This window comes from Panthera onca, chromosome D4 (assembly GCF_046562875.1).
Source record: "Panthera onca isolate mPanOnc1 chromosome D4, mPanOnc1 haplotype 2, whole genome shotgun sequence".
Taxonomy (NCBI): domain Eukaryota; kingdom Metazoa; phylum Chordata; class Mammalia; order Carnivora; family Felidae; genus Panthera; species Panthera onca.
Window position 1 is genome coordinate 51,230,634 of NC_138351.1, and position 14,924 is coordinate 51,245,557.

Consider the following 14,924-nt stretch of genomic DNA (forward strand, 5'->3'; position numbering starts at 1 on the left):
AGTTGAGTGTCCGACTTTTGATTTCAGCTCAGGGTCATGGGATTGAGCCCCATGTTGGGCTCTGTGCTGAGTGTGGAGCCTGCTTAAGATTCTCTCTCTCTTTCTCTCTCTCTGCCCCTCCCCCACTTGCATGCATGCTCTCTCTCTAAAATAATAAACATTAAAAGAAAATAAAAACTTTTAAAAGGAGGAATAACTTTTTAATAAATAAATGTGTGTACCAAATGAAATAACATAGTGATTATCAGCAGGAGCTCTGGAGACAGACTGCCTGAGTTCAAATCCCAGCTCCACCATTAACCAGCTGTATGACCTTGAATAAGAGAGTTACTCCTCAACCTCAGTTTCTTCATCTGTAAAATGGGAATAATAACAATGGTACCTACCTTACAGGATTAATTCAGATATTTCAACTAAAACTCTTGGCACGGTGCCCAGCACTGAATGAGAGCAAGGACCGCCCCTGTGCGAGCTCATTATGCTCCCCTGCATGCAGCCGGCCCTCCGTCTCACATCTGGAACAGTTGTTGTCACCAATAGTTCCCTGGATGAATGGTTGTGAGAATGGGGTGGAGAATATACATCAAGTACCAAGCACTGTGAGTGGCACAAAGTAGATTTTCAGTAAATCAATTCCTAATCCTTCTTTCCCCAAAAATGCCTTCCTGATTCCCCTGAAAGCACTCAGCACTTGCTCTGCTCCCAGTTCTTTCCAACACAGCGCCTCGGGAATCTGGGAGCAGCAGAGGAGGTTCACATAAAAACCGTCTCATTTATTCTCCTTCTTCTTTGCCCTAGTGTTTTCCTTTTCACGTTTCTCCAGAAGTCTCCTTGCAGTCACTTAGAAGAGATAATGCACATTCCAATGAAATGGCATGAGCCCACAGCATCACAGTCTTTTTTCTGAATGCAAACAGGTGACATGGTGATTACTGGCTTATGGCTCTTAGGGACTTTCTGGACATGCAATTTCTTACCTCTTTTACTTCAAACCCATTAACTTATAGGTTTGTGCTAAATTCACAGTCCAGATAATGCTCTGCCAGTTTGTAATAACAAAACTATACCTTATGTTATCTGCACAACCTCAGGAATCTCATCCTAAGGCTGGAAATGTGCTAAAAATTGTTCCTGGGAATGTGAAACAAGGCTCACCTTTTGAATGACTTTTCTTTAACTTCCATAGTTCAACAGTTACTGCATCTAATGATTTACTATTTAAAAACAAAACTCCAGGGGCACCTGGGTGGGTCAGTCTGCTGAGCCTCCGACTTCAGCTTGGGTCATGATCTCACATTTCATAAGTTCAAGCCCCTCATTGGGCTCTGTGCTGACAGCTCAGAGCCTGGAGCCTGCTTCAGATTCTGTGTCTCCCCCCCTTCTCTGCCCTTTCCCTGCTCCTTCTCTCCCTCTCTTTTTCTCTCGCTCTTGCTCTCAAAAATAAATAAAACATTAAAAAAATAAAAACAAAACCCGAAAAACTCCTTCCTTGCCTGCTCCTCTCTTGACAAATGCTGCCTCCCTCTATGTTTTGTAGTGGAATCATTTCGTGGCCAATATCCATGAAGCCCTAGGAATGGGCTTCATTTCATCACAGCATCTTTATTTCATCCAGCCTTGAAACATAGGCTGGGATTATGTCCTGACATATTTAAGATCTCTCGGTGGAACCAGGAACTAGAGAACACATTAAGGTCTGCATAACTCCTGGTGACCTCAAAGGAAGCTGCACATGGAATGAACGCTGCTTTTCAAATGTAATGTGATTCCTGTTCATTTCTAAATCAGCCCACAGAATACAGGCATTAATCAATCTCATAGCCACATAGTGCTCTCCCCTCTTGGTTGCATATTTCTAATTGTTGACATAACCACATATTTTACATTGTGGCGCAGAATTAATGCCAGTTAATGTCTTTAGCAGAGAAGGAAAATCATCAAAAATTAATGGCGATGGTTCTGCAAACTTTTTAAATTTGTTTATTTTTTAATTTGATTTCAAATGTCTTAATAAAAGATTTTTTTTAATTCTGCAAACTTCTTATTTTTATTTTTTAAATTTTATAATGTTTTTATTTATTTTTGAGACAGACAGAGACAGAGCATGAGCAGGGGAGGGGCAGAGAGAGAGGGAGACACAGAATCCGAAGCAGGCTCCAGGCTCTGAGCTGTCAGCATAGAACCCGACACGGGGCTTGAACCACGAACTGTGAGATCATGACCTGAGCCAAAGTCGGACGCTTAACTGACTGAGCCACCCAGGCACCCCAAGTTCTGTAAACTTCTTATGGTCAAAGCTAAGATCTCCAGCTTTGGGTGTTTCTAAATTCTTTTTTAAAATTATTTTATTTTATTTTATTTTATTTTATTTTATTTCATTTTATTTTTGAGAGATAGAGTGAGACAGAGTGTGAGTGGAAGAGGGGCAGAGAGAGAGGGAGACACAGAATCCAAAGCAGGCTCCAGGTTCTGAGCTGTCAGCACAGAGCCTGACACAGGGCTGGAACCCACAACTGTATGAGATCATGACCTGCTTCAAAGTTAGATGCTTAACCAACTGAGCCACCCAGGCGTCCCTGGGTGTTTCTAAATTCTTAAAAGTCTGCTTGTTTTCCTCTAAGAATGAATGAAATGCATGCTTTTTTTTTTTTTTTTTTTTTTTTTCATTTCACAGCAAGTAGCAAGACCTAGAAATTTCTTAGGTACTTTTTAATCCGTCACAGGAACACTCTGCTCCCACTGTGAGTGATTCCTCCTGGACTTCTGGATTGTTTTCCTGTCTTCGGCCACCCAGAGACCCCATCCTGGCCTCTGGTCTTACCCTCACAACACTCAGCACTTTGTGAACTAGCCATTCTGACCTTCTTGGTGTCCCCCTGTTAGATCCATTGTCCTGCCTCATCCCTAACTCAGGATCCACTCTGTATCTGTGAATGCTGCACATCTTGTGAATGGAAATACTTTATGATCTCGGTTAGACTGGTCACAGAAGCACTAAGGCAATCACACTGACAAATGACCAGGAAAGAAAGTGAAAGCTAAATTGCTCTACCACATGGAGCCTGTGTCCACAGAGAAGACAATCTGAAGAAGAGCTCAGTGTCCAGTGGGTGAAGGTGTCTCCTGAGGTTAAGGGTGCGGGCTCTGAAGCACACCTGAGGGGCATTCATCCTAGCTCCATCACATTGCTTGTAACCTTGGGCAAATTACTTAGGTGACCTTTACTATAGAGATAAATGTAGGTAGCCAACCTCACAGGGTTGTCACGGGCATTAAATGAGGTTATCCATGCAAAATGCTCGCGTGTTTTTAGTCTATAGTATGCCTACTTCTGGTGTATCATCAAATTAATATTATTATATATATTTTTTATTTATGTTTGATAGAATACTTTAATTAGACACTATCTGCCATGTAAATCCATCCATCCATCCATTCATTCATTCATTCATTCGATCGTTCATTCATTCATGAACCAAAGGCTTATTCAGCATCTAATGTGTGTCAGACACTCTTCTAGGTGCTAGGGAAATATCAATAAACAAAACAGAGATCCTTGATGTTGTGAAATTTATATTCCAGTGGGGTGGGGGATGGACAATAAACCTAATAAATAAATATTATGTAATATTTATATAATGCAAATGCTATAGGAGAAGGAAAATTTGAGCAGAGAAAGGGCCTCATGAGTCCTGGGGATTAGGTGTGATCAGCAGAGGCCTCAATGAGAAGGTGATGCTCAGCAAAAACTTGGAGGAGAAGGATTTGACCATAAGGCTTTGTGGGGGAAGAACATCCAGGCAGGGAACAGCCAGGACACGTGTCGCGAGTGTGAGTGTGCCCAGCATGTGTGAGGCCAGCAAGGAGGCCCAGGGTGCTGGCGTGGAGGGAGAAAGGGGGAGCTGAAGATTTTGAGCTGAGGGCACAGGGGAGCATTGAAGGGTTTTGAGCAGAGAAGGGGCTATGTTCTCATCCACAGACAGGGCAGGGGTGGGTAGCATACTTCCTCAAATCACAGTTTATGAATTTTCTAAATGCTGCTGCCTCTTGTGGCTATCAGTCGGCATGCAGTTTGTAGCAACATCAAACACATCATTGTAGAGACATATGCACAGTAGTGGAGCACAGTTATTTGTAACACTTTTTCTAAGTGAATAAATGCAGGATTGTTGATACCTTTTCCCCTCTATGTTCTACATATTTCTTGAAAATGCTTAGACTCTTACCCTTTGCTGATCTGATAATATATGAGGTCATGTCTCAATTGTATGATATGATTTCCTCTGGAGCAGATATTCCCCTTAATCTAGTGTGCACTAATAGTTACAAACTCAATCAAAGTTTATTTAGTTTGAACTGCATTTCCTCATTTAGTTTTTAATTTATTAAGTACTGGCAATTTGTGCTTGGTTTCTGTGTTCATGAAAACTCAGATGATGAAAGCTGCATTAAAACAATGAGAAGTTTCTGTTAACACATGGAGTTCTGATGAAATCTACCTCACAATGAAAGAGAAAAATGGGATAAAATATAGAGTTGTGATAAATGACACTACCATTGTTTTCAAGGACACTTCTTTATCATTATGGTCAAAGTAGCAATGAAGTTTGCTTGGGAGCACAGTTGAAGTTTAAGAATGTACAATCATTGAAAGGTTGGATAGATTCAGTGATTGGCTTACAGTCCACGGGAGTATCAATTTTTGCTGTTGTTGGGTGGAGGGACTGAAGGCATCTCATCTGAATGTATTATGTTCTAGAAGAGTTTTCCATTCATTATCATCAATACAATGTAGGTTACAAGAAAGAACATAATGATATAGCAGATAGTGTGTGTAGGGACAGCTTGAAGATTAGAATCGTGGTTTCCTCAGTGGCCTCTCCAGACATGGTGGAGCAGGAGCTATGACCTGAAATGCCTTCAGGGGAACGGCAGGAAAAATGAGCAAGGGAAGCCTACCAGAGGAAGAGGACGATGGTAACTGACAGCCAGCCACGTGTCTGGGACACCACTGTGAGTGGTGAGGACATGCGTGAATCAAAGAGAACGTACCCCATCACAATGGGTGAGCCACTTCCCAGCCAGTCCTGCCACACAAAAACAAAAGTCTGGTGTTGCCAGATCTGATTTTGTAAGAGGAGACAGGCATTCTGATTTTTAGGTGTCAAATTTCTCAACTTTAAACTGTTGGCAGCTAGTTAGAAAAAGGAAAACAGGGGCACCTGGGTGGCTCAGTTGGTTAAGCATCTGACTTCGGCTCAGGTCATGATCTCGCAGTTCATGAGTTCGAGCCCTGCATTGGGCTCTGGCCTGACAGCTCGGAGCCTGAAGCCTGCTTTAGATTCTGTGTCTCTCCCTCTCTCTCTGCCCCTTCTCCACTTGTATGTGCACACGCACTCTCTTTCTCTCTCTCCAAAATAAATAAGCATTAAAAAAAGAAAGAAAAACAAAACTGTGTTAGTCTAACAAAACATGCCTGCAGACTAAATTCAGTCTACAGTCTGCCTCTCTGTCACATCTCGGTGTACATTTCAAACAGTGGAAGTGAAGTAGAGGAACCCTTTGTATTTGTGCTGGGGTACCAGAAGTCTCATTCCTCACTAGAAATTACCTCATCACAAATAGCTTTTGTCAGACATAGTATTTGATTGTTGCTATTAGCTACGGTGGCTACTACACGAGGCATTTACAATTATTCTAAAGTGGCTGTAAATGTACTAATACTATAAAAATACACAGAATTTATGTATTTGTTTTCCAAATATGTTAATATTTTTATATTATGTTACTTTGCAAAACAATTGTAAGTTAAATAGGAACAAATTCATGAGCAGTTGCAGTTCTAAAACCTGAGACAAAGAACAGTTGAATATAATATTCAAGGTCACACAAGGAAGGCAGTGGCAAACCTGAGGTTAAAACTCAGGTTTATTTAATCTGATTGATGAGCTATTTCTATAGTCAAGGTTTATTATATTTATATGCCATATTGTCATCAAATTTAATATTGAATTCTACCACAAGAAAAAAGATGCACGACATGAATCTAAACCATATGCATGACATACCCTCCTGGGAAAATCTGAAGAGTATAAAGGAACTTCTGCTAAAATACAAATACATGTATGTGTGTTCTAAAATAAATACACTTTGAATTACTTTTTGTAGAGTTAAGGTTCCATTTCATTTACCTATTCCAGGATTGCTGCAAAATGAAAAACATTTTTGGTTAAAGAAATTAATTAAGCACACACAAAAAAGACAGACTAGATGATGGTTACATGTCTTTTATTTGTGACATTTGAATTCCTAAGCTCACATGAACTGATTCCATAAATACCCTTTCATTTCCTCTTGCTTTCCTAATTGATATAATTGTGTTAGTTTGTTCTTAGAGTCAAACCCTTAATTTAATCTCAAATGGAACTAAAATATAGTAAACATTTTTTTTTTCTGATACAATTAGAAAAGATACTGGAAAACCTTGACATTAGAACACTAAAAGCTAGTAAAATAGCTTAACTTTCAGATTAGAAATGGACGCTTCCCTCTAAAAGTTATAAAAATCCTTATTTAGTCATCAGAAACTTCTCACCCAGAATTAATAACTGCCCAGAGGGAAATAACCTAAGTTTTTGTTGTTGTTGAAATATTTTTTAAAGCGGGGGTGGGGGGACCTTTCTATTTCCAAAACACTGTTTGGCTACTTCTAGGAGAGAATCACCGATTTTATCATGGACCAAAATGCTCCAAGCACAAACAACAACACCTGGTGTATCCAGGTGTCACGACTGACTCCTTTTCATGATTTTGCCTTTGTACATATTCCTTGAAGATATGGCTGTTCTTGTCCCATGATATTTCTTTCACTCACAGTGTGATACCCGTGGGATACAGGAGCGATGGAAGGTCAGAGACCACAGGGAATGATGTGCTTCCATCAACGACCAGATGATGACTTGGCCTAATTCACCACAAAAATACAAGAGGCCCTCCATCCGAGTCTCAGTGCTTTGCCAATTAAAGAAGCGGTTAAAACAAAACTGTCATCTGCTGAGGAATATCAAAGGTAGAAAGGAAGGAAACTCAGGAAGATAAACCAAAATGGTTGACTATAATGGAGATATGCTCACAAATGGATTAACAAGCAAGTCAGGACTTAGCAAAGAGACAATAGAGTTTGGAGGAAGCATGTGGTAATTTCTTACACGTTCACTGCTGGCTATATCCATAATGCACAGTGACATGGAAAGCTTGGGGAAGGGTTCAAGTTGAGGTGCAGAAATGTTAGCAACTGGGCACCAGGGTTTCCGTGAGAATTCTGCCCCTGAGAGAGCTGAAGGGAAAGGAAGCCGAAGGCCATTGGTAACAGTCTTCAAATACTTCGTGGATATGCAAATAAGGCTCTCATTGCTTATGCTTCTTCTTATCCTAATCTTTGTGTTTTCCTTAATGTGAGACACTAGGAAAGGTGTGCTGAAACCCAAAGATAATAGTTTGGTTCAGGTCAGATGGAAGGGTTTCAGGTGTTGTGAAGTGTTCAGTGGGGACACACCAAAGGATGTTGTAGAACGTCTATGCTTGAAGGTCTTCGAGAGGAGAATGGGGTTTTCACCGGGAAGGTTACTGATAGCATTTGGGAGGGTAGAAGGGATGGATGAAGAAATCTCTTGAAGTTGCTTCCACTGATCCTAGCCCTCACAAATGGGAAAACACTCCAAGAGAGAGTTAACAACCTAAGAAGCAGGATATGACTCTAGATGAGTATTTCTTCATGTATTTTTTTTTTTCATTATCATCCTCTTAAGGAGCTTTTTAGGACAGTTTATTCTTAATCATGCCCATGAAAGTTTAATACCACATATACGCTTTATATCTGTTTATGTACTATGGCCCTTTGAAGGGCCACAACGCACTGTAATATCTAAGATTTCTCCCCCACCCCTAAAACACTCCTCACAATTTTGAGAGAAATCACCTTTAATGAGAACACACACTCTCTAAAATAAACCATGGGTCTGAATGGGAAGTCATTGAGGATGGGAGCAAAAAAAAAAAAAAAAAAAGTTATATATTTCAACTCTGGCTACAGGGACCATACAGATTCTCATTAGCCAGCATACCAATCTAGTGCTGTTATTACTTCCCCTTCCCTCTGTTAAGGGGGAAGTTATGAAGCCTTTGTCATTGCTGTATCATTGAACTGCAAGGGTTATAATCTTTTGGAGATCGTGGACCTCTTTGAGAAAATTAAGAAAGGAAGCCACATTTGCCCAGTCTCAAACTATAAAATGGGTGCGTGTTGAATTTCAGAGCTTCTTAATGGATTAAGTACCTTTATAATGAATGGATCAGGCAGACAACGCCTGAACCCATTGGTCAAGTTTAATATCATGAAGAGACAACTGGTCATATGTTTCCTGATAAATGTAACAGGAACAAAACATCACTTGTGTAATGTTCTTGCTAAAATAAAAAAATGTTTAACTGAGTCTAATAAGAGGAAATAATCAGAAAAAAAATTCCAGATTGTGGAACATTCTACAAAAAAATGTCAGTGTCATGACACACACACACCACAACCACCACCACCATACCACACACACACACACACACACACACACACACACACACATAAGACAAGAACTCTAACCCACTAACGAAAGAGAACAACAACAAATGCCACATGTGATTTGTAAATGGATCCTGGATAAATAAACAAAAGAAGCTATAAACATTTTGGGGACAAATGATAACGTATTTAAAGTTTTATGATGTCTGCAACATATTTTGAAATGGTTCGGCAATCAGAATGTGTATTTACAGAGAAAGAAAGAAAATGTATGGAAACTGTCAACAATTAAAGAATGTTAACAACTGATGTGCATACATGAAGGGGTGTGGATATTCACTGTAATCTTGACTCTTTGAAATTTCCACTTTAAAATTTCTCAAAATAAAAAAAGGCAGTGGATACATGTATCCAACTAAAAAAAAATGGTGTGAAATGAAAGAGAGCCCATCAAGTTAGGAGGCAGAAGCAGAATGTGAGGCTCAGATCCCCTGGTTGCAATAAGATGTACTTAGGATGTAGTCAGGTCAAAGAGATAAAAACTGTTGTGATAATTTTCTTTAGAATTGGCCAAAGTTCTGCAGGAGTAAGGAATACTCAGTAATTAAAAAATAGGAGTGGTTTGCCAGAACTTATCCTAGAGGAGTTGATTAATGCAATTAAAAACATAACCAGGAGGAAATTGTGCCAAGAAGTTTAAAAAATACTTTTTAAAAATGGAATGGAAATTTCATATGCACACACAGTTAATAGGAAGTAGCTTTAAAAAGAATTAATAATAAATGTCTTCAGAGTCCAGTATCCTGCTTGATTGGGCGTTGCTGAAATGCAGGAACATAGTCAACTTCTTAATGCAAAAATCCTGTGGTTTTCCATGATGGCAGACCTTCGGGGTTCCTCCTAGGGCGTGGGCTTCATTGTCATTTCTCTTGTCTCTTTGCCAGAACACTCCCATGAAGTACTTTACAGTGTATTGCATAGGTTGGGAATGGGGGTTCTTATTTCTCTGTTTTCTGGATCCTTAGGACAGTCATATTCTTTCAGCCAAAAATGCCCAGAAGAATCTTTGCCGATCTTGTCCTCTCAGAATTACTTAGGAAGCCAAAAAAAGGGGAGGGGGTCTGTTTGTTGTTGACCAGAGCACAACAATATGGAAAGAGGTAGCAGCATTTGGATTCCATGAGATAACTCTGACAAGATCGGAAGCAAAGGTCAGTTTGCTGGGTGAGGGCAGAATGCCACAGGGTCCAGACAGTCAGCCCTTTCTCTGGACAAAGAAAGATTTCATGCTCTCTAGGCTCCTGTGGCAGCCACAAACGGCTTTAACACATTACATCCAATGAAACGAAATCAGAGTTTTTTAGTTATTCTTTAATTGGGTTACATTAAAATATACTAATACATTCTTATCTACTTCCCTCCACCAACTGCTATTTTGTCAGATTCCAAGGATCGCCAGATTATTATCACCCTCCAATCACAGGCTCTCAGGACTACCACCAGTTTCATGAATGAAGCAGAGAAGGCAACATTTCTTCAGCTAAGACTCACTTGGGTTTCAAAAGGCAGGACGTAGCACAGAATGCGTTATTCTGTTTACTGGAATAGGAAAACTGGGAAGGAATGGAAGAAGGAAGTTAGCTCCAGTTACACTGTTGCCTTGGCAACTGTGGCACAATCATAGGGGCAGAAATTAATTCTTGCCATAATATAATATGGCCAAGGAGGGGGAGTGCAGAGGAAGAGAAAGAAAACACGGGCTGGATGTAGGAGCTCAGAGGGCCAGCTGGGAAGGCGACAAACCAATGAGCTGGGTGTTTGAGCTATGTGTACCAAATAGCCAATGGCACTTGTTTTATTTTGTTTTGTTTTGTTTTTTTCCACTGAAACTTCAGTATTATGTAGAGACAGCCAGAACTCCCTACCCTTTGCTCAAGAACAAACACTGCACTAATCTGGCTCAGAGCTTTTGCTGATCATTCTTGGTCATTTATAACTTCCTTTTATTCCTCTCTTCTTGGAAACAGGAAAAAAATTTTGAATAGAAGAGACAAGGAATGGTGTGGCTATAAAAAAAAACACATTCTATTCAGAGTTAACTGGTAACCAGTCAGCTTTATCCTAACAGCCAGACTCTTCCCCATAGTTAAGGTTTGTCTGGGGTCATGGGTGGTCCCTGATAAAACTGCCGAGTAGGGAATTCTCGCTGAGGCTGAAGGGTGGGGGTCTCAGACGTCTTCAAGGCTCTGTGGTCCTGCATGAAGTTAAACCACAGAATCAGATCAGGGTGGAAGCTTTCAAAGACCTGAAAGGAAGACTTGTTATAGACAAACTTGCTGCTCATCCAGAGTTCCAAAATTCACCCGGGATTTAGAAGACACGGTACAGAAAAGTCGGCCAGTTGACAAGACAGGAGTGGGGAAGAACAAGTAAGTGTCTCAGTCTCAAAACCTGAATTCCAGTAAAGCTTAGGCGGCAGGTCACAGGCAGACTGCAACGCGCACGTAAGTGCAGAGGCTTCCTCGGGGCACTTGAGAGCCAGAAGGGAGAGGGGGCAGTCCTTCCTGCACACTGTGGTCAGACAGGTCCACAGGTCGTGGCTAGCAGCACTCAGAGGGTTAAGAGCACACGGGGTGAGTAGGGAACGTCTCTCAGGAATCACTGCTCGTCTCCACCTTGCCTGCTCCTGGAAGCAGGTGCCTGTTCGGCCAGGGGAGGTCTCCCTCCTGCTGGTGCAGGGCTCCAGGAGGGAAGAGCTTTCCTCAGTCTTCCAAAGGGGAGATGGGGCGTTAGTGACACATCCTGCTCGTCATCTCTTTCTGGAAAGCAGGGAGAGAAGGATGGTTAGGAGTGACTAGAAGCAGTGACATGTTGAAGGATTCTGAAAAGAAAGCCCTCACAATCTCTGGAGTCTTTAAACAAGAAATTGCCAACATGGCCCATGGACAAGGCTCAGCATGTGAATGTGTTCCATTTGGCCTGCAGGTTTGGGTTTTGTTTTTTGTCTTTGTTTTTTTTTTTTTTAATTTTTTTTAATGTTTATTTATTTTTGAGAGAAAGACAGAATGCAAGTGGGTTAGGGGCAGAGAGAGAGGGAGACACAGAATCCGAAGCAGGCTCCAGGCTCTGAGCTGTCAGCACAGAGCCTGACGCGGGGCCCAAATTCATGAGCTGTGAGATAATGACCTGCGCTCAACCAAGTGACCCATCCAGGCGCCCCTGTCCTTGTTTTAATCAAAGCATATATATATATATATATATATATATATATATATATATATATATATAGGCTAACTTGCCAAAACTCTAGGTAGCTCACTTTTTTTTTTTAACTGCAATATCTGGAGCCACTGGACAGTTGAGGTTGAAGAAGGGCTGTCCTCCTCAGATGGAGAATATGGTCTCCAGTTGGCCCCAGTCCCCACCACTCCCCGTTGTCTCCCCAGGAGGAGCCAAGTATCATTCCTGATTGATTTGATCATTGGATTTAGGCTGCTACTTTTCTAATAGGAGAGAACAATTTCTTTTTACCTAAGTTTCAGTCAAAGATGGAAAAATGAAGGATAGCATAAGAGGGTATAAGTGAAGGAAGAAAAGTGGGAGGGAGGATTTTTTTTTAATGGGCATGAAGAATATACCAATGTGTCTGACATGCAACCACCTGGCCTTTCACTCATCTCCATCACCTGCTGGTTCTTGTGAGCATTTGCACATCCCTAATGTGCCATCTGCTCTCTGTCTCCGGGCTGCTGCATCTTGCCTCTGCATCGGAGAGACCCTTGCCTGTGCCCTGCTCCTACCACAGCCTGCCCTCTTTACCTCGCTAACGGCCACTCATTTTCCCAACTCAGGCATGATGAGTTTCAAGATGCCTGGGAGACCTTCTGAGACTTCTGCCCCAGCCTCTGTGGCGTTAACCACTCCTTCACCTGTGCCAGCCTGGAGTCTTGCATGCAATGAGCTGGTCTGCACATCAGTGTGTATGCATGTGCTGTGGGCATTCTGTGGGCCCTACTCCACTGTGAGCCACTGTGTGTCAAGAAAAGAAACATTCACGGCATCACCAACGTCTATGCATCTTGTATCCCCTGCCCTAACACAGTGCCTGGCACAGGGCAGTCACTTCACTTTCATCTCCAAGAATGGCCTGGACAGGCTGGTAATGAACCTTACACCCTGCAGCATTTGGGAGGACACATTTTACACCACTTTATGTAAATGAATGAGCTGCTTTCAAGTTTCACCTATTGCACAGCTGATGCCAGCTGCTACCTCTCTCACGTGCTGACCCCGGATCACCCCAGCTTATAAAACAGAAAACATCTGAGTAAAAGGAGTTTGGGACCAGGAGTGCCCAGGGGCTTAGAGATTCTATTAGAAAACCACACCAATGTGTTGGTTAAAGAAATGACGGGATATACATGGCATATTCTAGGTACTTTTGCATCCTTGTAATATTATTAAAGACAAGCAATCACATACAGATACATGTATTAAAACACTAAATGACCAATTCCTTATGCTCATGACTTGTGTTATGCACCATGTGCCTGGGAGATGAGGTTGTTGTTCGCAAGGAGCTATGATCTTTCAGAGAGAAAGAAATATAGATCACAAGCTAAAATACAATGACATGAATGCAAATATTTAGAGGAGGAAAGGCCATGAGGCATGGTGGCACCAAATTCCACCCACATTAGAGCTCACTTCTGTCCTTACTATCTACCTGTGTGATCTCCCTGAGTCTTTAGGTCTTAGCAGAAATACCTTTTCTCTAGGGACACCCTCCCTAAGCTCTGAGATAGGGCATTTCCCCATTCTCTGCTTTTCATGGCACCCTCTTCACAACTGGAATAGTCTATCATTTGTTTCCCTCCTGCCTCTTGGATTCATCCCCTGTCAGATCCTGGAAGATCCACAAAGGAAGGGGCTGCTCTATTCCCTGTGTTGGCAACTGATATTCAATACGTATTTGTTTAATGAAGCAATGGATGGGCCCTCAGTCTCCTCAGCTATAAAATGGAACAGTGATACCTACCTGACAAGGTGACTGGGAAGGGTAAAAGTATTAAGATATGACCAGACTCAATATACATTAATTCCCTTCTCTTCAGAAATACACACATAGCAACAATCACTTCCTGTCAGGGCAAGAGGAGGCTTGAAGAAACTTCTCTGATAATATACCCATTTAGGTGGGCCCTCAAATTTATTTATTTATTTTAATGTTTATTTATTTTTGAGAGACAGAGCGTGAGTGGTGGAGGGGCAGAGAGAGAGGGAGACACAGAATTTGAAGCAGGCTCCAGGCTCCGAGCTGTCAGCACAGAGCCCGACGCAGGGCTCGAACCCACAAACTGCGAGATCATGACCTGAGCCGAAGTCAGACACTTGACCGACTGAGCCACCCAGGTGCAGTGGGTGGACCCCACAATTTAAAGGAGTCTGATGAGTGAGGCAGGGAGAAGGGGCTGGAGATCTGAAGGGGGGTGGGAAGAGTGGCCGAGGTGATGACCTCTATGGTCTGGTGGTACCGTGGCTGGAGCAGAGGGGCCGGGCCAGGATGGGACAGTGGGGTGGGGACACAGAAAAATGCACAACTGCTCAAATAAGGACTCATGTACTTGGTGTGAGGAATGGTAATAAATGACAACAATCTTAAAATGAATTTGCTGCTCCTTTGTTAAGCCTCCAAAAGTTCTTGGACTTTTGGTTAACTTCCGATGACAAAGATGGAAAAAATAAGGTGGGAATGCACAGTGTGCACCTGTGTATCTGAGCTAGCAAGAGAGACAGGTGGCGGGGGAGAGATCATGGGATGAACACAATTTGGCCTTACAACTAATTCTGCAGGTATCTTCAGTGGGTTAATATTTTTGGAAAGAAAGGAACTAGCATTTGTTAAGCACCTGTGAGGTGCCAGATGCTTGGTGGGGATGGAGGAGGTGTTATGTCATTGCATCTGTAAAACCCTAAGAGAAGGAACTCTGGCCCATTTGACAGATGAGGAATCCAGGCCTCTAAGCAGAAGTGATTCACTCAAGCCGAACAAGTAAGCGCAGAGCCTTCCATCAAACAAAGGTCAGCAATCCCCTCGTCCCACTGACCCTGCAGTCATTACATCCCGTAACTCTTACACTAGCCTTGTGAAATAAGATTTGCCATGCTCATTGACACAGGCTCAGAGACAGACAGTAACTTCTCAAAGTCACACAGAAAGTGGCAGGGGTAGGACTTAAACTCAGGTCTACCTGAGTGGAAAGGCCAGCTCTTTGCACTACACCATGTGATTTGTGGTTTAAAGCATCTGAGAATTCCTTATGAAGATGCATTCAGATGATACTGACATATA

General features: G+C 42.0%; 1 protein-coding gene across 7 annotated transcripts in view; it reads right to left on the reverse strand.

Moving 5' to 3' along the window:
* Positions 1 to 6,271: 6,271 nt before the first annotated feature.
* Positions 6,272 to 14,924, reverse strand: part of MOB3B (MOB kinase activator 3B) — a 203,878-nt gene continuing 195,225 nt past the window's right edge. For all 7 annotated transcript variants that reach the window (XM_060609600.3, XM_060609596.3, XM_060609603.3 and 4 more), the window contains one exon: positions 6,272 to 11,391. In XM_060609600.3, coding sequence (XP_060465583.1) covers positions 11,362 to 11,391 — 30 coding nt within the window. In that variant the 3' untranslated portion in view covers positions 6,272 to 11,361. The remainder of the gene's footprint in view (positions 11,392 to 14,924) is intronic.